Here is a 26,662-nt window from a genome sequence, read left to right as displayed (position 1 = left end):
CTTGCAAAAGCTATTGCAGCCCAGTTGTCAGGCACACGGGGTAGAGTCATTCTTTCACGTTGGAATCTATCGACAAAGTCTCTGAGCAACTCTAAATCTCCTTGTTTGATTTTGAAAATATCTTCCATTCTTTTCTCAACCTTTTGTGCTCCCGAATGTGCTTTAATAAAAGAATCTGCAAGCACAGCAAAAGAATTTATAGAATTTTCAGATAAAAGAGAATACCAGGTTAATGCACCCTTGGTGAGTGTTTCTCCAAATTTCTTGACCAGTACAGATTCAATTTCTTGTTTGGTCAAGTCGTTGCCTTTCACGCCTGTTGTAAATGCAGTCACATGGTCAGGTGGGTCTGTAGTACCATAATATTTCGGGATGTCAGGCATTTTGAACTTTTTCGGAATTGGAAGGGGAGCAACACTTGGCTTCCAAGGTTGTTGTGAGTATTTATCCATGTCAACTCCCTTTATTACAGGCGGAACTCCAGGTATTTATTCAATACGCTCATTTTGTTCCTTAATCTGTTTATGCAAGGTTAGTACTAAATTTTGCAAATAAGAATTATTTGAATTACCTGGTCCCCCTTCCTGTGGTTCACTTGTGGTTCCTCCATTTCCAGAATTAACAAGACCAGAACGGGGATTCTCCAATGTATTATTATTAGGAGTTGGTGTGGGTGGTGCAACAGGCAATCGACTAACTAGAGCCTGGAGTGCTTTGCCGACCTGTGCATCAATTAGATTTTGTAAAGCTTCATTTGTACCTCCTTCAAAGTGTTCGGATTGTTCTTGTTGATCAGCACGGGATTCAGTAGCAGGAGTGCCTTCACAAGATTGACGTGGTGAATCTGGAGGGGAGGGAATCACGTCACCTTGATTTTGATGGATTTGATTTTCATGGTTTCCCAATGTGTTATTACTGTTATTGTCGTTGTTGTTTGACATGTTGATAAAAGACGAATAAAACGTAGCTTCAAAGAAAAGATTATCAGATTCCCGGCAACGGAACTAATTTGTTTAACCAAAAATCTGAGTTTTTGGTCAAAGCTAGAAAGAAATTCGGGTTACTGATAATCAGGAGACGAAAATAAAATATTTGTGAGAATGATGGTAAAGCAGTAAATAATTTTGTATTTCAGTAAGATCTCAATAGTATTTCGTGTCCTTACAGATGTTGAGTCTTTCCCCTTTTATAGTTGATTCTAGGAGAAGATATAATGTCTTTGTCTTAATGAGGCAATTATGAGCAATAAATGATATTTAAAAGAAACGTTACACAATCATTTCTATTTAATTCAGATTCTCTAACGTATTTGACATTTAATGTTGTATTTAAACTCTTTTACGTCATCAGATTCGTATCTTCAACTTCTTCTGATCTTTGATCTTTAAACGACTCGAATAGGTACGAAACTCGTACCTATTTTAGTAACAGTCCACACCTATGTTGCTTTCTTTTCCCCCTATCTGTTGTCGCCCGTGCCTCTTGGCTATTTATTGCGTTTTGACCTTTTGACCAGTCCACGTGTCATGACACGTCATCTTCAATATTCAGACTCAGTTTTTTCCCAATACAGGTCGTCCCCCCACTTTTCATTTATTTATCCGCAAAAGCCACTGATAGAGGATTGCGTGTTCTGATTAAGTAATGCAATCCCTCACGTTTAAGTGCCTCCTCCTGATGAGGCATTAATTAAATGCTATAGTAGTAGGGGCCGGTGCTTAAGATTTTTAAATCATACAAGAGGAAAGGTAGATAAATTACCTACTTATATATAGGACTATCAAAGTTTGTCCAGAAATCAAGTTATTCATTCTATCGCATGCAATAACAATGGCAACTAATACTCACGGAAAGAAGCAGGTGATTGCAATAATCGGAGCTGGTATAAGCGGCCTATTGGCCTGCAAATACAGCCTTTCAAAAGGTTTCGATCCCATTGTGTTTGAGTCCGAGGGTAGCATTGGAGGTGTGTGGACTAAGACTATTGGGAGTACCAAGCTGCAGACACCAAGACCTGTTTACCAGTTCTCTGATTTTCCATGGCCTGATTCTGTAACCGATGTGTTTCCCGACCAACAAACTGTGCTGGAGTACATTGAATCATATGCTCATCACTTTAATTTGCTCCGTCACATTCAGTTCAATAGCAAAGTGTTGAGCCTCAGTTATGAATCTGGTGGCGGCTCTGATGGAGAATGGAATTTGTGGGGCGGCACAGGCGAGCCTTTTAGCTCTAAGGGGAAATGGAACGTAACTGTACAGGACACTCGAACCCCCTCCCCGCAGGTAATTAGTTAACTAACCACCCCTTATATATTATAGCAAATCCATTAAATAATGCCGCTGGGTGTTACTCTTTTTTTATCTCTTATTCCCTTTGTTTGGCATATAAGAGAAAAAAATTTGGGTCAATTAGTACAGTAGTATTTACGTAGTGGAATAAAGCAATATATTGAAATTTCTCTTCTCCGAGGACCGACAACTAGTCCCTATAGAACCTCCATTAAAAAAGAAGAGGAGTGTGTATAATGATTGTTTGTAGCGGTTCTCTGTAACTGTACGATAGAGTGCCATTTCAAAAACTTTTACAAGTTCAATTCAATGTTTATTGTTGGGTTATTATTTGAGTCGTCTCCTGCTTGAAATGTATCTCTATAACGCTGTAATCTGTGCTGGCTAGCCATGTTATTGGTATATCAGTTACAATGACAAAAGCTTTCTTGATAAGCAGATCAGAAGTTACAATTAAGCCATAAGAATTTGTTAAGCTAAAGATATGTTTGGGGGGAAAAAAGATTCATATAACGAAATATTAATTTGTGGTTTTGATCAATTTCTCAATCAAATGGAGGATAAGCTGGCATATCTCTCATGGCTGCAGGTATACCAAGCTGATTTTGTAGTAGTTTGCGTGGGAAGATTCAGCCAAGTTCCAAATATTCCTCAGTTCCCTCCAAACAAAGGTCCCGAAGTTTTTGAGGGTAAAGTTATCCATTCAATGGATTATTCCAAAATGGACTCCACAACTGCAACCAACTTTGTCAAAGGAAAACATGTAGCCGTCATTGGGTCCCAGAAATCAGGAATGGACATTGCCATGGAGTGCTCCACAGTTAATGGTAAGTACTGCTACTCAGAGGCGGACCCATGTGTATGGGTGAGGGGTCACCGGATCCTGTAAACTTCGGATGAATTCCTATATATATATACGAATATACTTTGAAAATGGTTAATCTAAAGCAGCTGACACCCTGAACACTAAAAACCTTTAGGGGCACTGGTTGAGCAGAATAATGTGCCTCCGTCACGTAAGAATTCTGGGTCCGCCTCTGCTGCTACTACTGATCTTTCATATACCTTCATTCCTTGGACCTCTTTATTGTTTGTTTATAAACATCAGCTTGATTCTGTTTGCACTAATTTTGCAGGGATTGAACGTCCATGCACAGTATTAACCAGGACACCACATTGGAACATTCCCGATTATTTTCCATGGGGATTCCCTTTGGCATATCTCTACCTAAATCGATTCTCCGAACTTATGGTTCATAAACCCGGCGAAGGCCTTCTTCTAAGTCTCCTCGCGGCAACTCTTTCACCATTGGTAATTATTTTCTTCCTGACTAATTTAACTCATATAAGGACTCAACTATGTGCAGCAACGCTTAGTCATGCTTTCTCGTTCACATTAATAATGCATCTGAAGACAAAGCCATACACCATGAGATTGACTAGAGGTTTCTTGATCTGAGATGAACATATTACGAAACAAGTACTGTTCGTTTCTGGCCGTGGACCGTAGCCATATTTCTCGCTCAAAACTCAACAATTGTAGAGAAACTCCCTAAATATAGTTCCTGAATTTCAATAACAAAGGACTGAGAATCTGAGTAGCTTTCTAAATTGGAAAGACCTTGAATACGGAAAGGAAGGTTATTGAACTCCTCGCTCTAGAGCGTAAAATTCAATTGTTGCAAAAGCAACCAACCACTGATCGTCCAAACTCACAAAAAAATATACTAAAGCAGATAACTGATTGGAGGTTATGGCATGTAAAAAGCAAATAAAAGATTCTTTACATGACACCACTAGGCACCCAAAAGGATAAATGAACTAAGAAAGTGAAGTTTAAGGTAACATGTCAGCTATCTAAGTCGGAGGAATTAAACTATATGACTGATTTGTAAGACATATAAATGCAAGTGTGCAAGTTATAAAGTGAGGAAACAAGAAAAATAAATACAATTGCTGTTGAAACAACTCAGCAACATGTGTCGACAAAGTTACTACTCTTCCTTCTCAAGTTATATTAGAAGTCGTCTTAAAGTTACTACTCAGAAGTTCAAAGTTACAACAATATGCTTTCTACTTGTTCTCTCAGAAAACTAACATGAAGTACTAAATTGATTTCAATCATATATATTGTACAGAGGTGGGCCTCCTCAAAGTTTGTAGAAAGTTATTTACAACACAAACTCGAGCTTGCAAAACATGGAATGGTGCCAGATCATAGTTTCTTAAACGAATTGAGTTCATGTTTAATTTCTATAGTGCCTGAGGGCTTTTACGACAGAGTTGAGGAAGGAAGTATCAAGCTCAAGAAAACAAAGAGCTTTGGATTCTCTAAAGAAGGCATCGTGCTCGAGGGTCAGGCTGAACCAATAAAATCCGACTTAGTCATACTCGCTACTGGCTTTAAGGGAATTGATAAGCTCAAACACATTTTTGAATCACCAACATTTCAGGACTTCATTGTAGGGAGAGATGATTCTGCAATTCCTCTCTATAGGTGAGTATTAAATCCTTGTATAGTGGTGGGAAGTCTTTTGCATACGTTCATCAGAGTTATCTATGTGTATAACCTCATCTTGTGTGAAAGTAATGTCATTCCGGGTGATTTTCAGGGAATGCATTCATCCCCAAATTCCACAACTGGCAATAATTGGATTCTCAGAAAGTGTAGCAAATCTATACACCTCGGAAATAAGATGCCGATGGCTGGCAGAACTTCTTGATGGAAAATTTAAGCTACCCAACATCAAGGTAATGGAGAAAGACATAGCAGAATGGGATAAATACAAGAAGAGATATTCATATTCGAAGAACTACAGGAGATCATGCATCGGTGCGTTGCATATTTGGTACAATGACCAACTGTGCAAGGACATGGGCTGGAATCCTAAGAGGAAAAAGGGTCTTTTGGCTGAGTGGTTCGATCCTTATGGACCAATGGATTACGCCGGCTAACATACAGTATAAGAGTATCCTCTCCTAGTTTCAGAGAGGTCTTCTTTCATCTGTTTCTCGCTTGTTTTCAAAATCCTGTTGTACTTTTTTTATTTTCTTTCGTGTTGATGGCCGGGTGCTTTATAGCGTGTTTGGATGGTTGTTATCTATTGTACTGTATCATATTGTTACTTTAAATCCAATGTTTGTTTTGATTGTTAATTAAATTTTATTTTTTCGTATTGTTAAATCTGTTGTCATATAATAACAAAAGGCACCACTTTATGCAATGACCGATTTGGTATAGTGGTCGCATCGTTACCTTATTTTTTTCTCTCATTTTACCCTTCCTTATTATTAAATAATTTTATTTTATCCTTTATCGGACGTTTTTATATAATAATTCTACTTCGTACCTTACTTTTTCTTTATAATATTGCAAGTTTATTCTTCGTAATATTGGTGCATGACAACATGAAACGACGACAAACAAGAGAATCTATTCCAACATTGTATACATCAAAACGATACAGTACAATACCGTATATTATGAAACGATACATAACAACCATCCAAACAAGCTGTCATAGAACGATCGATTTGGTGTGGTCGCATTGTTACCTTATATATTCCTCTCAACTTATCCTTCCTAATAGTATTAAAAAATTATATATTTTATCTTTACCCTATATGTTATATAATAATTCTACCTCGTATCATATTTTTTTATATAATATTGCAAGTTTATTCTTTATACTATTGGTGCGAGACAACTGTTTGCTGAATGCTCTTGGATAAAGGAAGTTCGACAACGGTTAATGCCATGACTAGGAACTACAATACAGCTGGGAGAAGTAAAACAAGTGTTGACAGCAGCATATAGTGCAATGGTGTATCATGCATGAAAGGCAAGAAACTGGAAAAAAATTAAGGGAAGTGTTGCGGAATATCGTGGATTAACTATCACACAATCACATACAAAGCAAATAGAGAAGAAAAATTAACACAAGGATTTAACGAGGTTCGGCCAGGCCTAATCCTCGGGGCAAAAGCAGAGAGAGTTTTCCACTATGAATGAGAAGAAAAGCACAATACAATCTATAGAATCTCCAACTACAACCCCTATATATAGATCCCAAAAGGTCCCAAACATATATGAGAAAGGTTTCCCAATTTGACAAGGACTATAGGTTTTCCTTTCTCAATTCTATTAGGACAATGGATTTTCCTAAACCTATAGGGACTATGGGTTTCCTAAAAATACAAGGAAATAATTCAAGCCACAAATAACAAATCTTCCCCTTGGCTTGAATTCTGTCTCTCTACCTTGCCCTCAGCCCTTGCAAGGGCTCTATCCATTTTCGCACGCATCAACCAAGTCTAGGAAATACCTAAACGTGTTAAGAGACTCAATCTCTTTACTCATAGGACTAATCCGTCGATTTGGTTCTATACTCGGAATAGCTTCTAGATAGCTATAACACTCAAACGCATCAACGGTCTCTGCAACTGCCAAAGCAAATCTCACTGGATTCGTATATCCAAGAAGATTCCCATCAACTACGTTTGCCAACCTTTGCGGTCGGTTGATCACTCTCTTCTCCCTGCCTGTTGCAATGTTATATGGTTGTTATTGCGCAAGTGCATCAACATTATCGTCTTGATCAATATTTTCCACCCCATCCACTTCCTCTACTTTAGAACTACTGGGCTGAGCTAGTGGAGATTCAATTTCTAGCTCTATGCGGTCACTGACACCACGATCTGTTTTTGCTATTGTCTTCTCCCTCTGACTGTCCAGTGAGGCAGATTCATTGAATGTTACATCCCTACTGATAATTAGCCCTGGAGTCTTTTGATCTGTACACCACAACTTATAACCTTTCACTCCAATTGCATACCCTAGAAATATGCACTTCTTTGCCCTCGGCTCAAGTTTTCCATCCCTCACATGAGCATAAGCAGGACAACCAAATATCTTTAAATTTGAATAATCAGCAGGCGAACCGGACCATACCTCAAAAGGAGTTTTGAACTCAATAGTTGTGGATGGAGATCTATTAACCAAATAACAAGTTGTATTGATTGCTTCAGCCTAAAAATCTTTGCTAACACATGAGTGTGAAAGCATGCTTCGTGCCCTATCACAAAGCGTTCTATTCATACGTTCTGCAACACCATTTTGTTGTGGTGTTCCGACACAAGTGAAGTGTCTCACTATGCCCTCCTTGCTACAGAAATTATCGAACTCAGAATTGCAAAATTCCAACCCATTGTCAGTTCGAAGACGCTTAACTTTTCTTTCCGTCTGCCTCTCAACCATCGTCTTCCATTTAACAAATGTCGAAAATGCCTCATCTTTTGTTTTCAAAAAATACACCCACACCATCCTCGAGTAATCATCAATCAAAGTCATAAAATACCTGGCACCACTTTTGGAGGGAACTCTGTTTGGACCCCACAAGTCAGAGTGTATATAATTTAACTTGTCTCTGGTCTTGTGCTCGACCTTCTTGATGAACTTTATCCTTGTCTATTTACCAAACACACAATGCTCACAAAAATTCAAAGCTTGATTTTTGTACCCATTCAGCAAATTCTGCTTACTCAACAAAGACAATCCATTATCACTCATATGGCCAAGTCGCAAGTGCCACAACTGAGACTGATTCAGATCACTTTTCCCAGAAGCTACAACAACTTCCCCTTCAACTACACTGGCCTGAAGATGATACAATTTAGAATGTAGTTTACCATTCATGAGTACCATGGAGCCTTTACACACTTTAAGTATTCCATTCTCGGAGTGAAATTTATACCCTTGATCATCCAAAGTCGAAAGAGAAATCAAATTTCTCTTTATCCGAGGAACATGCCAACACTCAATGTTTCTGATGATTCCGTCGAACATTCTCAATTTGATGTTACCAACCCCCTCTACTGGTAATGGATTATCATCTCCCATATAGACAGTCTCACTTATTTGTTTGTAAGTTGCAAACCAATTCTTGTGTGGACTCACGTGGAAAGTAGCACCAGAATCAAGAACCCAAGAATTTTGCCCATGACTAGAATTCACAGCACAAACTTCCCCTACATAATCACTATCATCAGAATTATTGTCAGTGTCAATAATATTTGCCGAATTATCTATTTTCTGCTTCCCTCTTTTCTCCTTCAGCTTAGGACAATCTCTCTTGTAGTGACCTTGCTCCCCGCACTCATAACAGTTTTGCTTCCTTGCTCTAGACTTTGATCTTGCGGTTGACTTTTTCCTGTTAAAGTCCTTTTGTTGTGTTCTTCCTCTAATCACAAGACTCTCGCCCTCAATTCTGTTGTCTGGAAAGCTCTTTTTCAACTCTTTAGATTTTAGTGCATTACTAACATCTTCTAGTGAAATGCTATCTTTCCCATATAGCAGTGTATCGGCAAAAATATCATAAGACTGTGGTAAAGAATATAGCACAATCAAGGCCTGATCCTCACTCTTAATTTTGATATCCACATTCTTCAGGTCCATTATAATTGAATTAAACTCATCAAGGTGAGTTTTAACAGGTGTACCTTCGTTCATACGGAAATTGTATAACCTCTTTTTCAGGTAGAGGTGATTTGTCAGCGATTTCTTAGAATACAGATCTTCCAGCTTCTTCCATGCCGTTGCTGCAGAAGTTTCTTCAGCAATTTCACGAAGAACGCTATCTGTAACGCTCATGAAGATCGCACTCAACGCCCTCTCCTTCAGGTCTTCCTTCTTTGTCTCTTTCATATCTTCAGGAAAATCCTCATTATTGCTTTCCATAATCCTTGTAACACCAAGGACGATTTCATCCTAATCTTCCATAGACTGAAACTAGAACCTCCATCAAATTTCTCTACTTCGTGCTTTGTTGAAGATGATGAAGACATCTTAACCCTAATTATGTGTAGAAACCCGAACCTTGCTCTGATACCAATTGTTGCGGAATATCGTGGGTTAACTAGCACACAATCACATACAAAGCAAATAGAGAAGAAAAATTAACACAAGGATTTAACGAGGTTCGGCCAAGCCTAATCCTCGGGGCAAAAACAGAGAGAGTTTTCCACTATGAATGAGAAGAAAAGCACAATACAATCTATAGAATCCCCAACTACAACCCCTATATATAGATCCCAAAAGTTCTCAAACATATATGAGAAAGGTTTCCCAATTTGACAAGGACTATAAGTTTTTCTTTCCCAATTCTATTAGGACAATGGGTTTTCCTAAACCTATAGGGACTATGGGTTTCCTAAAAATACAAGGAAATAATTCAAGCTACAAATAACACAAAGAAATGTAAATATAGAGTTAGTTGTGACACAGATAAAAAAGGAAACCATGGAGAGAATAGGGGTAGTTCAATTGTCTAAGAAAGCACGTAGATGTCTGAGTCATATTTAGAAACTCATTTGCAATTAGATGCAGTTGGAGGCCTAGTACTTTGCAATACTCTTCCTAGAAGATGGTTGTGATCCTAGGTACTCTTTAGATGTATTGATTAATTTTTTTTGTTACGGTAATATTCACAATTGTTAAAAAAAAAATATAATACAGTACAATATTATACGATTCATTATGAACAACCATCGAAACAAGTTGTTACCTTGTCACTCTTTTCCCCTTGCATTCGCACAATAAGTTTGTGATCCACCTTTGGAAGCCTCATTTATACTATCTCAAAAAGAATGATATATTTATATGAGTCTATTTCTTTTTAATCTATCTCGAAAAGAATGATATATTTTTATATGCAAAAATAATTTAACGTTAATCTTTTTATTTTATCGCAAGGAAAATTTTTATGTCTTATTTTAGAATTTTAAAAGTCTTTCTTTCTTTCTTTTTATAATATATATATATATATATATATATATATATATATATATATATATATATATATATATATATATATATATATATAAGAGGGCATTTGACAACTTGACCTGAAATGTATATATATATATATATATATATATATATATATATATATATATATATATATATATATATATATATATATATATATATATATATATAAGAGGGCATTTGACAAGGTGACTTGGCACTCTCTAAAGCCAAGAATCATATTTATCTTTTTTCTCCTTTTTTGGGTCTTTACTCTTATTTTCTCATTTTCGACAACCAGTTCGGATTCATGCCAGGTCGTTCTACTACAGAAGCTATACACCTTGATAACTGAAAAAACTTAAAACAATAATTATATGAAAGTAGAAACGATAAACCACCTTAAATATCGTTTGTAACCGACGCTACATTGATCAGACTCAAAAAACAATCCTTATTAAACGCTGCATTGGCTACCCAAATTCATTTGCAACAGGAAATTGATCCCATTTTTTGGAGCTCTCAATCGGCATACATATACATCTCTCTATGGACACATCAAAGCATGCTAAAAAGAAAACTGGTCAAAACGATGTTATGCGTGCTTTATCAGAGTTGTTTTTATGTCCAGGGCTCCGCCGTCCTCTGTTGCATTTCCACTCATTTTGTATCTTACTTTTTACTTTTTGCCTTTTTTTTTCCCGCTGATGGTTAACCTTTTTTTTTTTTTTTTTTTTTTTGCAGTTTCACCTTTTGTTCATCAGATCGGTTTTATTGATTGTTTCAGCGTACTTATGGTTATCAGGTTTGTGCTTAATTCTTTAACCTCTTAAATGGCATTCAAACAATTAGAGCAACTTATGTATACAATTGATGCTTAGTCACTCCATATTTGCACTAGGAAAATTATAATTTGTTGGATTAATAACGCATACAATAGTTTATTTCATGTAGATTTTATGTGATTACAACAAATTTGATTAATTATTAATTATCTGAAAGATATATAAGAATAAAGTGACAAAAACTAAACTTAGGTTTGAGTATTATATCAAGATTTTATTGAATTTTTTTTTCAGAAATGAGGGAAATTCGATTACTTAGGTTTGAGATATTATTAAGACGTTTTATGTTTCTGAATTGAAGAAGAGGAAGAAGCTTTAGAGGATTTCTTTGAATTGAATTGATCAAGAAATCACAGTGTTGTATGCTCTTTCAATTTCACTTTTTGTTTTTCCCTGTATTTTGCCTCTTGTGAATGTGGCTTTTGCAAGTTTAATTTTCATCATTATTAGAAGTTTTCTGTCTTTTGCTACCTGGAAGTTTTCATCTATATTCTGAATGTCTTTGTCTATATAAGCCTGCTATAAGCCAGAACGTTACCTTCACAACAAGTTTGATGATATTAACATCACCAGGGGAATTATATTGATGACAATAAAATAGTAATCTCTTGTTTGGTTCAATTTATGTATTAAGGTATCATCTCTTGCTTGGTTCCTTATACAATCTTCGTTCTTAGGTATACAATTTTTTGAGATACAGAAAGAAAAGAGAAAATTGAAGTAATTCGAAAAATAAAAAATTATTTTTGACTATTGTTTGTGAAGGTGTAAGAATTAGAACTCAGAAGTTAGAACAAAAGATGTGGTGAATGTAAAGAGAATATAGCTTTTCTAATAGGACCTTTTTGGTATGAGAAAAGAATTTTTTTTATCGTGAATGTGATGGATTATTTTTTAAACAGAAAAAAAAAATCGATTGATCCCTAGCTAAGAATTTTTATAACAATTTCACCATGTTCTAATTTTGATGTTGGCTTCGTTAACATTCTTGAGGTAAAGAAAAAGGGAGGAGGGGTACTTTCCCTTACATTTTAATGTTCATTCTGAAATTATTAGCATGGAATTATACTTTAAAAATTATAGCATGCAACATTAATTTGCAGCCAGTAGCTTGAGGCCGAACCTATATATAGACAAATAGAAATTTGAAACCCAAGGCTGTGTTTCATGTCTATCATGGATAACTGAGTAGCAACCCTACATCATCCTTTTAGTTACCATTCAACCAAAAAAAATGTGTTTGTAGTAAAGTTCCGCTTTGCTTATAGTTTCATTTGGTTAATGATGCGTTAATTATCACTCACTGGAAAAATTTAAAGCTTTAATCTATTGTGTGGATAAGAAGAAGGAGAAGAAGATGATGATTCATTTACATAATGAGTTGAATTACATTCAATTAAAAGGTGATAAACAAGCCTCAAGACTTCGTGATCGATCAGTTGAAATATTCTGTAATTACTGAATCTGATTATGGAATATTGTTTATCAATTAGGGAGGGGGAATAGACAAGATGACTTGGCACCTTTCTTTGGTCAAGGATCTTATTTATCTTTTTTCTCCTTTTTTTGGCATTTTTCTATTTCCCCCAGCTTTATTTAACTACTCAATATTGTAAAAAATCAAAGTCACTCATTTAACTATCTTAATTATGTTAAATGTGCTATGTTAATTAGTCAGTTACGTATTCCCTTATTAGTTTCATTCACCTTCCTCATTTAAACATATGCATTTATTTTCTTCCTTCACTCATATCTTAATGTGGTTGTCTTTTTATTTATAGTAATATTTATATCTTTCTCCCCATCACCCAATTCTCCCTCTAGACTTTTGATTTTTCATTCACTCAATCTTTTTTGTACTAATTTCCATGATTGCATGTCTTAAAAAAATTCTTACAGTTTTATAGGATGGCATAAATTTGTTGCACAGATTTCAAAAACATATCCTAACATACTTGGTTATTTTTCAGGTTCAGGAGACATATTTGTAACCTTAAATTTTGGCGGATGTTGGTAATGTGTAATTTTTTTTTTCAATCGACCAGGTTTAACGACAATCTCATTTTTGCGGCAATATTCTAACATATTTGGTTATTTTTGGTTCAAGAGACATATTTACAGCCCGAAACCTTGGCGGATGTTGATATATCATCTATAATCTTTTGTTTTCAATTGGTTATGTTTAATGACAATCTCACCTCTATAAAGATTGTGCATGTGTTTTTATATCGAGTAGTGTAGTTTACATATTTGTTCAGATGTTTGTTACAAAGGCAAATTAGGAGAACAAAAAAGGAATTTATCTTAGTGAGGGAGGAAAACATAAACTAGAGGGAGAAAAGAAAGAAAAGAAGGAAAGAGAAATAACAGGGGAAAACGAAAAGAAAAAAATTCATATATTTCTTTCTTTTTTTTACGTACTATGCATGTGCATTTATATGAAATAGTATAATTTGCAGATTTATTCAGATATTTGTTACAAATGCAAATTAGGAGAACAAAAAAGAAGTCCATCTTAGCGATAGAGGAAAACAAAAGTTAGGGGGGAGAAAAAGAAGAAAAGAAGGAAAGGGAAATAAAAGGGCAAAAAGAAAAGAAAAAAATCGTACATTTCTTTCTTTTTTTACGCAATGTGTCAAAATAATTGGATTTGGGTCTTCTTCTCTGTTTTCATATTTCTAATTACAAGAAATTTTGAAAAATACCAATGTAGTGGGTGTGTGTATGTGTATATATATATGTGATATATTTATCGCTAAGAAACACATTTATAATTATCATCCCTTTTTTCCCCATCAATTTTTTTTTTTGGAAATAATTATATGAAGAGTCTTGGAGCTAATTGAAACAATCTTTGTATGTACTACATTTTCTTCCAAATTACAGAATTAAAATTATAAAGGACTTTTTTATATTCATTAATTTATTTTTATCACAGCGCGAAGCGCGGCAAATTCACTAGTTCCATATAAAATACACCCTCGTATAAATAGGAACAAAGGGAATATCAAACAACGTAGCTATCAGTATATATATCAACTACTGATGATGGACTTTATCTGCTGTGTATTAATACTTTACATCTTTCTCGTATTTCTTATATCTCTTATATTGCTGTTACTTTGTTATTTTATGGTATTTATGTTATGTTATGGATTTTATGGTATTTTATGTTATTTTATTATGAGTCTATTGATAGTACTAATATAGTGTCTCTTGTTGCCTCTTTGAGCCGAGGGTCTCCTGGAAACAGCCTCTCTGCCCCTCGGGGTAGAGGTAAGGTCTGCGTACATATTACCCTCCCAGACCCTACTTGTGGGATTACACTGGGTTGTTGTTGTTGTTGTTGTTGTAGCTATCAGTATATATAACCGTTTTACAAACGAAATCTTCTCTGATGCGACTTTAAGATTTTTTTGACACTGATATTTACCAGAAAAAAAATCTATCACGTGGACATGGAGAGATGTAAAAGTATGAGGTAACGGAACTTTGCATTAGCCTCTGATCACAGAGGATTACGTATTCTGATCAAGGAATGCAATTCCACACCCTTAAGTAACCAGTCCTGATTAGTGGAGAATAATAAGCATTGGCTACAGCCTACGAGTAATTAAGCCATGCAAGGAATCAAATTATCTCATCTCTCGGTCATTAACTATATTATATAGAAGCTAATTCAAGTTCTCTAGCTATCAACATTCAACCCCATCATCCTCATATTACAGAAAAAAGATCGAGGAGAGAGTGTTGCAGTAAAAATTAATGGCAAATAATGATCGCAGAGAAAGCAGAAAGAAGCAAGTGATAGCAATAGTTGGAGCTGGAATCAGCGGCCTTTTAGCCTGCAAGTACACACTTTCAAAAGGTTTTGATCCAATTGTATTTGAGTCCGAGAATAGCATTGGAGGTGTATGGACTAAGACAATTGGGAGTACCAAGCTGCATACACCAAAACCTCTTTACCAGTTCTCTGATTTTCCATGGCCTGATTCTGTAACCGATGTGTTCCCCGACCAACGCACCGTTTTAGAGTACATTGAATCATACGCTCGTCATTTTGATTTGCTCTGTCACATTCAGTTCAATAGCAAAGTGTTGAGCCTCAGCTATGAATCTGGTGGTGACTCCAATGGAGAATGGGATTTGTGGTGTGGCACCGGCGAGCCTTTTAGCTCTAAGGGGAAATGGAACGTAACTGTACAGGACACTCGAACCCTCGACACACAGGTAATTAACCATCCGATTACAGCAAATCCATTAAAATAAAGGTCTCTAAGCCACTGCTTTATTATTTCTTTATCGCTTCCAAAATGTTCCCATTGGCATTCGAGATTCGTGTAGGAGTCAGGCGTCCAATATGATAAGCATTTTTAACGTTTAGTAACTTAGATAAGCATAAATACTCCTCAAATCTTTTCTGTTTGGTTTGTTTGGACTTCTCTTTTCCCTTTCTAGCTAGTTTGCTTTTCTTTTTCCATTCACATCTGTGCACGGCAGTGTTTGGTTAACAAATAGTAACAGAAAGGAAATAGAATGTTAAAGTGTTAATCTTCTTGCAATTAATTCTTTGCCTGTTCAAAAGTAAAATGTTTTAATTTGACCTGAGATTTAATAGTTTAGTTCAATGATTATTTTTGGTTTGACATGAGCAGAGTTTATCAGTGGAAAGACTAAAATCTTTTGTGATAAACAGAACAGAAGTTGTTAGATTCCATAAGATGTTACTATATAAGTGTTCAAGGTATGTTGAAAACAAAACATTCATATTAGAAAGTCTTAGTTACCAATTTTACAATTAAATGAAGGATTATAAGCACATGCATCATCATTTAATTTCTCATGGCTAGTTGAAAATTGAAATACGTGCAGGTATACGAAGCTGATTTTGTAGTAGTTTGCATGGAAGGTTCAGTCACGTTCCAAAAATCCCTGAATTCCCTCCAAACAAAGGACCCCAAGATTTTGAAGGTGAAGTAATCCATTCAATGGACTATTCCAAAATGGACTCAACAACTGCAACCAACTTTGTCAAAGGAAAACATGTAACCGTCGTTGGGTACAAGAAATCAGGAATGGACATTGCCATGGAATGCTCTGCACTTAATGGTAAGTACTCCTAGTTGTGATTTTCCATTATATAATATATATATATATATATATATATCTTTAATTTTTTGTTGCAGTAATAATCAGGACAGTGCATTGGAACCTTCAAGATTATTCCCCATAGGGATTATCTTTGGGATATTTTTACCTAACTCGATTCTCTGAACTTACGGTGTGTGAATGATGTAAGTGTATTTCACTTCATGTTTAAAATGATAAATTACATCGAGAATATATACACAAAAGCTAGACACATAAGTCAACAATGCATCCCTGAGATCACGCCTTCTACCTACAATATTTGACTATCTATCCGACATATAATCTTATATTTGAAATACTCTCTGACAATATCTAACACTCCTCCTCAAGATGGAGCATACATGTTATATGCTCAAAGCTTGCTACAAATGTGTTCAATCCGAGCTCCTCTAAGGGACTTAGTTAGCACATCTGCCAACTGGTCATTTGAACCGACGAAGTTGGTGGCAATGCATCCGGACTCAATCTTCTGCCGAATAAAATGACTATCTACCTCTATATGTTTCGTTCTTTCATGAAAAACGGGATTAGAGGCAATATGAAGGGTAGCTTGATTGTCACATATAAGCTTCATCTGTTTGAATTCGACACATTTCAATTCTTGGAGGAATTGTTTCAACTAAATAAGCTCGTGTGTAGCAAGGGCCATAGCTCGATATTCTGCTTCTGCACTAGATCTGACAACAACATATTGCTTTTTACTTTTCCAAGAGATTAGATTTCCCCCCAATCATGATACAGTACCCAGAAGTAGATCGTCTATCTGAGATTGTCCTGTGTGACCTTTGTTTTCATATAATAGTCCTTGCCCTGGAGATTTTTTGGTGTATCATAGAATGCGAATTACTGCGTCCCAATAATCTTTACACGGAGCTTGGAGAAACTGACTAACCACACTTATTGCAAATGAAATATCATGTCGTGTGATAGTAAGTTAATTTAGTTTACCGACCAGTCTTCGATACCTGCCAGGGTCATTCAATGGCTCCCCCTGTCCAGGGACGAGTTTGACATTTGCATCCATAGGAGCGTCAATAGGTTTGCAGTTTAACATGCATGTTTCCTCTAGTATGTCCAAAGCATATTTTCTTTGTGAGATAGCAATGCCTGTCTTGGATTGTGCTACCTCGATTCCCAAGAAATACTTTAACTTTCCCAAGTCCTTGGTTTGAAAGTGACTGAATAGATGCTTCTTTAGTTGAGATATTCCTTCTTGATCATTTCCAGTTATGATAATGTCATCAACATAAACGACCAGATAAATATTATTTTCTGGACCATTATGTCGATAGAAAATGGAGTGATCTGCTTCACTTTAAGACGTCCCAAATTGTTGGACAACAGAGCTAAATCTTCCAAACCATGCTCTCGGAGATTCCTTAAGGCCATATAGTAAACGTTTCAGGTGGCATACTAAGTTTGACTCCCCCTGAGCAACAAACCCAAGAGGTTGCTCCATATAAACTTCCTCAGCAAGCTCACCATGTAAGAAAGCATTCTTTATATCTAGTTATTGAAGTGACCAACAACGCATTACTGCTAAGGAGATAAGCAGTCGGACAGATGCAATATTGGCAACGGGGGAGAATGTGTCACCATAATCAAGGCTATAAATCTGGGTGTATCCCTTAGCAACAAGGAGAGCTTTCAGGCGATCAATTGTTCCATCTGAACCTACCTTTACTGTATAGATCCACTTATATCCAACACTAGATTTTCCTTTTGGTAACTGGACCAATTCCCAAGCGTTATTGGTCTTTAGAGCAGTCATTTCTTCGATCATAGTACCTTTCCACCCCGAATGTTCCAATGCTTCACCAACAGTCTTTGGTATAGGTACATGAGATAAAGCAGATACAATGGTATAGTATAATGAGGACAATCGATGATAATTTAAGCAGTTAAATCGTACTGATTTCTGAGTAATACGTATACCTTTGCGTATGGCAATTGGTGGAGTTACTGCATCTGATGAAGGCATGACTAGAGCAGGTGACTTAGGAGCAAGAGATGAGTCATGGGGAGCTGCCAATGTATCCAGATCAGTGTAGACATGTGATTTTTTACCCTCCCCGAAATTTTACATAGTTTAGCGTTTATATGTTTATTTAGGTCTAATATTACTATTTTGGCTATTTTTAAACTTCTTTGCCTTATTTTATCTTAAAAACTAAAAGAAAACTACAAAAATATTTTCTTTATTTTAGATTATTGATATTTTGTTTAGTTAGTTTTATTTTATTTTATCTTACAAAGGATCAAAAAGAAAAGTTTCAAAAATATTTTTACTTGGTTTAATGTAATATTAAGTTATAAGTATTTAGTAAATAGCGAGTATTATTTAGATTTCTCTAATATAATTATTTTATTTCTCTTTCTAATATTACTTATTATAGATAACCAATATTTTTGTGTAGTAATTTTATATTACCATTAATGGAAAAAAAAAGAACAAACCAAATAAAGCAAAAGAAAAGGAAAAGGAAGCAAGGAGGCAAAGAACGGATGAAGCAAAAGCACAAGCAAGAAAAGAAATTTAAGTGATCCCTTCCCTTATTTTTGCCCTCATACCCACGTGCTTTTTTTTATTTATTTAATTTTTGTCATTGACCTATTGCCACATAATCACATTCACATGCACATTAACAGATTTTGGCTTTCATTCTTATGCCCCTCCTATTTTCATGTGCACGGTCTAGGTAATGCAAAGGATTGATCTTTTTCAATTGAGGGGGACCACACGTTTTATTTCTGAAGGATTCTTTTCTTTACCCCCAAGCATAATTCTCACCCCTTGGACTTATATAACACGGGCATCTAACACACCCAAAAGGGGGAGCGAGAAAAAAAGTGATGAGGAACGGCACAAATAGAGGGAGGAACGGAACAGTAGCAAGACACAGTAGGAGCAAAAATCCCTAACGCCGCATAAGTCCTCTTCCACACCAAGACTCCAACACCCAGAAACATATTTAAACACTCATCTTCTCACTTGATTTCCTTCTTTTTCCATAGCCACATAAGAACTAACTTGAGGTCATGTAAAGCAAAAGCAAAGCTCCGTCACTTTTATTTTTGCCGGCAACAATTATCGCTCTCTCACCATAACTGTCGGAAAACCATAGTCCATTTCTTAGCGTCTCGGCAAATCGTTGTTCGAGGTTCCATCTTGGTTGGTTTCGATTCGAGGTTTAGTTTGAAGTTGGTCACTGGAGGTTCGAGGTTGCCGACGAGGATCGCGGTCCAGGTCCCGTCACCAGTTTTCCAGTTTTGCTTCAAATAACCTTTTGAAACTATTGTATTATTTGGCTCGTAGTTTTGCCATTCATCTAATTTTCAGAAGAGTTTCGACTCGACATTGAGGTCCAATTCTTACTCTGCTCTTTGAATGCTTATCATGTGATTCTTGTGAATGTTGGATGAAGATGAATGCACTCTTATTGATAGTTTTTTTATCTTTTTTCATTTGATTGCTTGTCTGCAATTTCGTTCCTCTATTTAGTCCATTATCCTGACTTGTATCCTTGTTATTAGTTAATTAATTTAAGGGAAATGTGATACGAATGGGGTCTAGGGGGCTAATCTAGTTAACTTGCATGGGCTATAATTTTATCCTAGCAACGTTTGGGCTGAATTTATTAAGAAAGGTTAAGAGCCACAAATTGATAAAAGAATCTTTGCTGCCATAAAGTTAATGGGTTTTGTTAGCAAGAGTTAAAAGATGATTTTTGGGGATAATTTGTGTTGCTATTTATTCTCATTTCATTAATCGATTTGCTAGTAGAATGATTAGGCCGTCATCACTTAGGTAGGCAATATTAGGACGTTTTGTTCGTTTTGAGGCGAGATGTCGTTCCCTTAGTTAAATTTATCCGGGGAATGCCCCGAAAGATTTGTATATATTTTATTTTGGGGAATGCCCAGTAGTATTCTGTAATTGGAAGTCGTGACGAACATCGTAGAAGAAGTAGCATAATTTAGAACTTTAATTTTCCTTCTTTTAATTTTATTTCATTTAGGTGGGGACGACCTCGAGCCTCTTTGGTATTTGTTTTCCTTTTCTCTGATTTTACCTCAATTTGAATGCTTTAAAAACCAACTAGATCGAGTACGTAACCGTGATCTTCACGGGACTTGGGGAGCGCCTAACACCTTCTCCCCGAGTCAAATGAACCCCTTACCCAAATCTCTGGTGCAGACTTAGTTTTGGAGTCTAAAGTGTTTTGAAAGGAAAAAATTACTTTTAGAAAAACGGTGACCTGACACACCGAAATCAAATATCAGGTGGAGACTTTGAGTTATTTCCTTTTGAACGCAATTTTATCACTTTTGAAATTGAAAAACACTTTCGAGCTTTGCGAAGTCTTTTTATTAATTAAGAGGGTTAAGTGAGGTTTGTTTTGAAAAAAGGGGTGTGACATCTCTGGCGACTCTGCTGGGGACTTGCGGATTCGATCTAGTACTTGATTTTATTGGATTTTAGAATATTTGTTTGAGGTTTTTATGTTTTTTCATTAGATTTACTTAATTTTTATTATGTTTTTATATTTTGTTATTTGCTAGTTGCTTATGTGTTTACAATTTTTGCTTTATGTGTTTACTGCTTTATAACTGTCATCATATGCATTACCCGATCAATTCTTTCTGCAACAAGTCTCGGAGTACGCGTCGCGTACACGAATTCTTCGTTGAGTTACCCTTATTTTAGGAGAGGGGGCCCTCAGACGTATGGAGTGGGTGGAAAGCTTGAGCAGCCACAATCGACCATACGCTCCCCCGAATTGCCTTGTTAGTGAACCGCAAACTTAGGTCACCCTTTAGGTCATTTTTATTTGCATCATGTCATTTAGACCTAGTAGGGCTCAGTCCCAGGTACCATGTCCCTTTGTAGGAAACCTGTCCAAGTTTTGTCAAAATAGGCCTGTGACCCAAAATGACATTTAATCATCCTATGTGCTAAATGTTGCATCTCTGAGGGTAAAAAGGTCATTTGAAAGACCGATGTCTTCGAAAGAAGGGTGAAAAATGAAGCAAGTAGGGCCTACTCGCATCTTTCTTTCATAGTTTTCCAAAAATCAAAAAAATTGATTGAAAATGAAAAAACCAAAAAAGATTTTACACTCTCCCATTATTTTCCAAAAAATTCAAAAAAAAAAAAAGAAAAAGAAAATTCAAAAAGATTTTACATTTTTCATAATTTCCAAAAATTCAAAAAAAATGAAAAATAAAATCCAAAAGTTTTTACATTTTTCGTCATTTTTCGAAAAGACAAAATATAGTTTTTTTCAAATTAGTTGCATATTCCTGAACTACGCGAACCTGATTCTCGTTTTCCGGGGCGGAATACATAGGTAACCCACATAGGTCCGGTCTTCCTAGTAGGTCCTAGGTTCTTGGCTTCCGGGGTCGTAGCCAAATCTTGCATGTATAGCCATATTTGGCCACATCGGTCGTTTTTGCAAAAATAGGAGTATTTTTTTCAAAGTAGTTTGTTATCTCCTGTCTTAAAGCTGTGAGTCTACAATAAAGTGTCCTCTCAATTCTAAGGTTCACTCCTGTCAAATTTGCATGTTTAGCCACTTTTGGCCACATCGGCCAATCTTGCAAAATAGGGTTATTTTTGCAAAAGTGGTTCAATTACCCATGTCTTAGGATCTTGAGTTTCAAATCGGTGTCATATCACTTTAAGGTCGATCCATGTCGTGTTTGCGTCCCTAGCCACATTTGGCCATATCGGCCATTTTTGCAAAAAAGAGTCAATTTTCGCAAAGTAATTTTTAAGGTCATGATCATTGGGATGTTGGAGTCATGTAAGCTTTAAATGGAGTATTTTTCATGCATTAGAGGTCAACTTTGTCAAGTTTGCACTAATAGTCACTTTTAGTCACTTAGGCCAATCTGCAAAATATGGCCTAATTGTGTCTTGCATTTGTCCACTAGGAAATGTTGTTGTGTCATGTAGTGTCCCGAGTCGCTAACCATGTTCTCTTCGTTCAGGTATGAACCCGCTAATTCAATCCAAAGTGCTGATGGTAGTAAAGATTCCTAGGAAATTGATCAAATGGTGGAAAATCATTGTTAGAGCAGCATGAGTTAATGCAGAAATTGGGCACCCTAACTTCTCTTCTTGCTATCACACCTCGCCCAGACTTAGTGGAGGCAATGCTGACTTATTGGGATCCGCAAAATTTGATTTTCAGATTTGGAGAGTGTGAGATGACTCCTACCTTGCCGGAAATGTCTGGTCTCACTCGTTTAAGCTATATAGGCAAGGACATGATACTTCCCCGAGACCACTCTAGGACAAGATTCCTCAGCGACCTGGGCTTGAAAGATAATAAGCATTTAAAATGTCTCGAGCAGTCCTGGATATCCTTGGATTATTTGTTTGCTAGATTTGGACCACAGGATAGTTTTGACGTCTTTTGGGATGAGTTCTGCATAACCTAGGCAAAGTGGTAAAGATGTCGCCTCGAAGCTTTCAGCGTTGCTTTGTTGGGATTATTAGTTTTTCCATTAGATGAGAGGCACATTAGCACCCGTCTGCAGTGAGTGGTAATGGCACTATTTCATGAGAAGCAATGCAAAACCGTTACCGTTGTGCCGATGATCTTAGCAGAGTTGTATCGAGCCCTGAGTGAGGTTAGAGGAGGTGTCAGATATTTTGAGGGAAGTAACCTTTTGCTACAATTGTGGATGATGGAGCATTTGCATACTGCTTCCTTACTTTGTCCCATCGACCGTGCCTTGAGGGATCGGGTGTTATGCATCGAGCGTAGGATGAAATCTCCTAAGTTTACATACCCAGTAGGTGTCACAGCTTGGATTGAGTTCCTTGGTTTGAGGACAAATGGGAATGTTTTGTGGGCTTACCTTTGACTACCTTTGGATGATATCTTGGTAAGGTGCCTCATGCAGCCTTTCCTGATGTTGATAGGAATCAAGTGTGTCAGGTTGTACACTCCCGTTAGGTAATGTGGTAGTTGGGCAGAAGACAAGAAGAGCCTCCAACTTTCAATCTTCGGAGGCACATCATGAATTTTAGCAAAAAGGCGGCTGACGAAATCAAGTATGTGCAATACTGGAACAATGCAAAGAAGATGAATAAAAATACATTAGTAGAGGACGTTGGCAGGCCCAAGTGTACTCAGGAGTACTTGATTTGGTTACAGTCTGTCCCGCCAGGGGTCAGCACCCCATTGCCAGCACAACTTAGGGGTCGGACAGTTCAGACAGATGATTTTGAGGAGGCATCGGACCAAGATCCCTGGGATAAGCTTGAGTTGATAAAGTTTCAGTTAGCGGTATTGGCAGCAAACGTGGAGCAGCATGGCCAATATTTTTAGGGTCAGCCTTCAGGATGTGGGGGCATATGCTAGGGCCTTTATTCCCAGAATCGGTGTTTCTTTACGAGGCATGTTACAGAGTTTGAACATGATGGACATCCCAAGACCATCCCAGTCAGGATTGTCGCATTCAGGAGCAGCTTGAGGAGTCATTCTATTTAGGTGTTTTGAGATTGTCTTATGTTGTCTTTTACTTTCGCGTCTTGTCTAGGAGTACTGAGTCCTTTAGGTAGGGGCAGAGTCTGTCATAGTGTAGTCGAGTCTATCATGTCTTTCATTATCGTACTTCTCTTTGTATTTTAATATCGAAAAGTTTTAAACGAAAAATCCCAAAAAGCTTTTGTTTTTAGTTTATTTTCCATCACTTTTCCAGAACTACTCTTGGTCTGATTCATGAGGGACATGATATGTAGGCAACCTACATCGGGTTCGATCAAATTATTTTTGGTTAAAAAAAAGAGATAAAAGAGGAAAAAGTGATAAGAGGTGTTGGAAAAGAAAGAGGATAAAGGATCGAAATGAGCAAATTGGGATGATGCCATATGACCCTGCGACCCTCAAAGCCATTTTAGAACCATTAATTATTGCTAGGTGCATTGTACGTAATGTGATATTATCATATGATAAATGCCCTAACGTTAACATGGTGGTTTTGTGTTGTTGTCCTTTGTTATCTTTATTTAATTTCAGGAAGGTGGTTAGTTTGTTGGCATCCTGGCAAGTCATCCATACAAGACCCGATCAAAACGTCAAACAGTCATGGCTAGCAAGGAAACAGACACTGGAGTTGTAGACCCACCAAGAGAGATTGTTGAGTCGGAATCGGAATTGCAAGAGGAGGTCCGGAGGTTGAAGCACCAGATGGCGGAAATGTATCAGGCCTGGATTAAGGGACACCCTCCACCCTCATTCCCTACCAACTATACAGAAAACCCTGCTTCCATTCCACCACTCTCTCAATCTCATATGCCCAATACCATTGATCTTTCCCCACAACACGTCCCTGGCTTTACCCCTTACCACAACTACCCCGGCACTTCAGCCCAAACTGTTCATGCTCTGCCAGCCAAACAACCTCGTACCCTGCTCCGACATCTGCTCCTATTTTTGTACCCCCTCCACAAGCTACCCTCCACTGATCCTCTAGTGAGCCCGCATTCCCCGCTCCAGATGCCCACTACTATGCACTGAAGCCCACCTTCAAAGTCTCAGATCCTTACTCTTACACTCCCTAATTTGAGCCTTATGTTAAAACTGACAAACCACCCAAGAATGCAGAGCAAGAAGAGATATTTAGGAAGGTAAAAGAGTCTGGAGCAATCATTGAGAAATATACAAGGGTTGGGAAACCATGTGAGTGTGGCCTATAAGTATTTGTGTTTGTTCCTCGATGTCCAACTGCCTGTCGGGTTCAAGATGCCCAAGTTTGACTTATATGACATCCATGGGGATCCTGTAGCTCATTTGAGGGGTTATTGCAGTAAAATGAGAGGCGCCGGGGGAAAGACGAATTACTAATGGCATACTTCAGCCAAAGTCTGAGTGGGGCAGCTTTAGAATGGTACACCCGCCAGGACGCTAGCAGGTGGTACACCTGGGATGATATGGCTCAGGCCTTCGCCCGACACTTTCAGTGCAATATAGATATTTTTCCAGACCGCCTATCTCTGACCAAGGTGGAAAAGAAACCCAGTGAAAACTTTAGAGAATATGGGTTCCACCGGAGGGAGCAAGCTGCACGAGTCAATCCTTCGATAGAAGAGGACTTAAATACTTTCTTCAAGCCCTGGAGCCCACTTACTATGGCCACTTGATCTCAGCCATTGGTAAGTCTTTCAATAATGTGGTGAAGATGGGAGAAATGGTGGAAGAGGGGCTCAAGTCGAGGAAGATCATGAGCTATTCTGCTATAAAAGCAACCACCCAGGCAATCCAGAGTGGTACTGGATGTTTGCTAGGCAAGAAAAAGAAGGAAGATGTCACTATGGTTGTCTCCGGATCATGGCATGGCTAGAGGGGTTCACCTCATCAATACACCCATCCTCGACTCCGACCTCAAACCTATGCCCAAGCTCCATATAATCCACCTCAATATTACTTTTCCCCGCAAAACCCCCAATACTCAGCCATGCCATCCCAATACCTTGTTCACCATGCACATGCATATGCTCAACCCCCTCCTTACCCACAATGGCGTGCCCCAGTCCCACAGAATACCTACCCAGCTCCACAAAATGCCTATCCACCTCCACAACCTTACCAAAACCCCAATGGTTCAAATTTTCGATCAAGGCCAGAGTATAGAAGAGAGAGGCAGAAGCGAAAACAAACTTTTACCCCATTTGGAGAGTCCTATGCTAGTATGTTTCAAAGGCTAAGGTAGTTGTACGTCTTGAGGCCGATTAAGTCGAAGATACCAAATCCTCCTCCAAAAAACCTCGATTATTCCCTGAGGTGCACCTATTGTTCTGATGCTCCAGAACATGACACAGAGAAGTACTGGCATTTGAAAAGGGCAATCCAGGAGCTCATTGATACAAACCAAATTGTAGTCCAAAGCCTAGACGCGCCAAACATCAATCAAAACCCTTTGTCAGCCCATGAAGAGACACATATGATTGAAATAGTTCACAAGGATGGGGAGCCCAAGAAGTCTTCTAAGTCCATCATGATGATTCGGGCCAGTGAAAGTAATTTGGTTAAAGCTCCAGACTCTACCAAAGCAAAGCCCTTGATAGTTGAAGGGGCAACAGAAAAGCCGAGCTCGCTCAATCTGAAGCCACCGGTGTTGGTCGTGAAAGGGCATTCAAAAGATATTGGGGCAAGTCCGGAAAGTTCAAAGGTGGTAGTGCCAGGGATTCTAAGTAAGCATGTCCTAGTTGTGAAAGGGGCTCCTATCACCCCTATCATCATTAAACTAGTGACCCAGCTGCCAGTGATCGATACCAAGGTTGTTCCGTGGAACTACAAACAAGTGATAGTGACATACAAAGGAAAAGAAGTAGAGGAAGAGGTTAATGAAACTAGAGGATTGACTCGTTCTGAGAGATGTTTCACTCCAGAAGAATTAACGAAGTCCAAGCCATTCAAAGATAGCCAAATGCCAGTAAAGAAATCGGTCACCGAGGAAGAGGCTGAGGAGTTCCTGAAAAAGATGAAGGTGCAGGATTATTCCATTGTGGAGCGGTTAAGGAAACACCAGCTCAGATTTCTCTTTTGTCTTT

At 37.5% G+C, this 26,662-nt stretch overlaps 2 protein-coding genes across 2 annotated transcripts; both read left to right on the top strand.

The window, feature by feature from the left end:
- The first annotated feature begins 1,792 nt into the window (after positions 1-1,792).
- On the top strand, positions 1,793-5,453 carry LOC107807611 (putative flavin-containing monooxygenase 1). Its single transcript, XM_016632030.2, has 5 exons — positions 1,793-2,286; positions 2,882-3,119; positions 3,429-3,604; positions 4,431-4,789; positions 4,905-5,453. The coding sequence occupies exons 1-5, from the start codon at positions 1,831-1,833 to the stop codon at positions 5,245-5,247; spliced, it is 1,572 nt and encodes a 523-aa protein (XP_016487516.1). The 5' UTR covers positions 1,793-1,830; the 3' UTR covers positions 5,248-5,453.
- A 9,253-nt stretch (positions 5,454-14,706) lies between these two features.
- On the top strand, positions 14,707-16,983 carry LOC142161770 (putative flavin-containing monooxygenase 1). The gene is made up of 4 exons (XM_075218826.1): positions 14,707-15,171; positions 15,597-15,685; positions 15,857-16,050; positions 16,895-16,983. The coding sequence occupies exons 1-4, from the start codon at positions 14,707-14,709 to the stop codon at positions 16,981-16,983; spliced, it is 837 nt and encodes a 278-aa protein (XP_075074927.1).
- The last annotated feature ends 9,679 nt before the right edge of the window (positions 16,984-26,662 follow it).

Source organism: Nicotiana tabacum, chromosome 7, assembly GCF_000715075.1.
Source record: "Nicotiana tabacum cultivar K326 chromosome 7, ASM71507v2, whole genome shotgun sequence".
Classification (NCBI taxonomy): domain Eukaryota; kingdom Viridiplantae; phylum Streptophyta; class Magnoliopsida; order Solanales; family Solanaceae; genus Nicotiana; species Nicotiana tabacum.
Note: the sequence above shows the minus strand (reverse complement) of the source record. Positions and strands in the feature narration are given on the sequence as shown.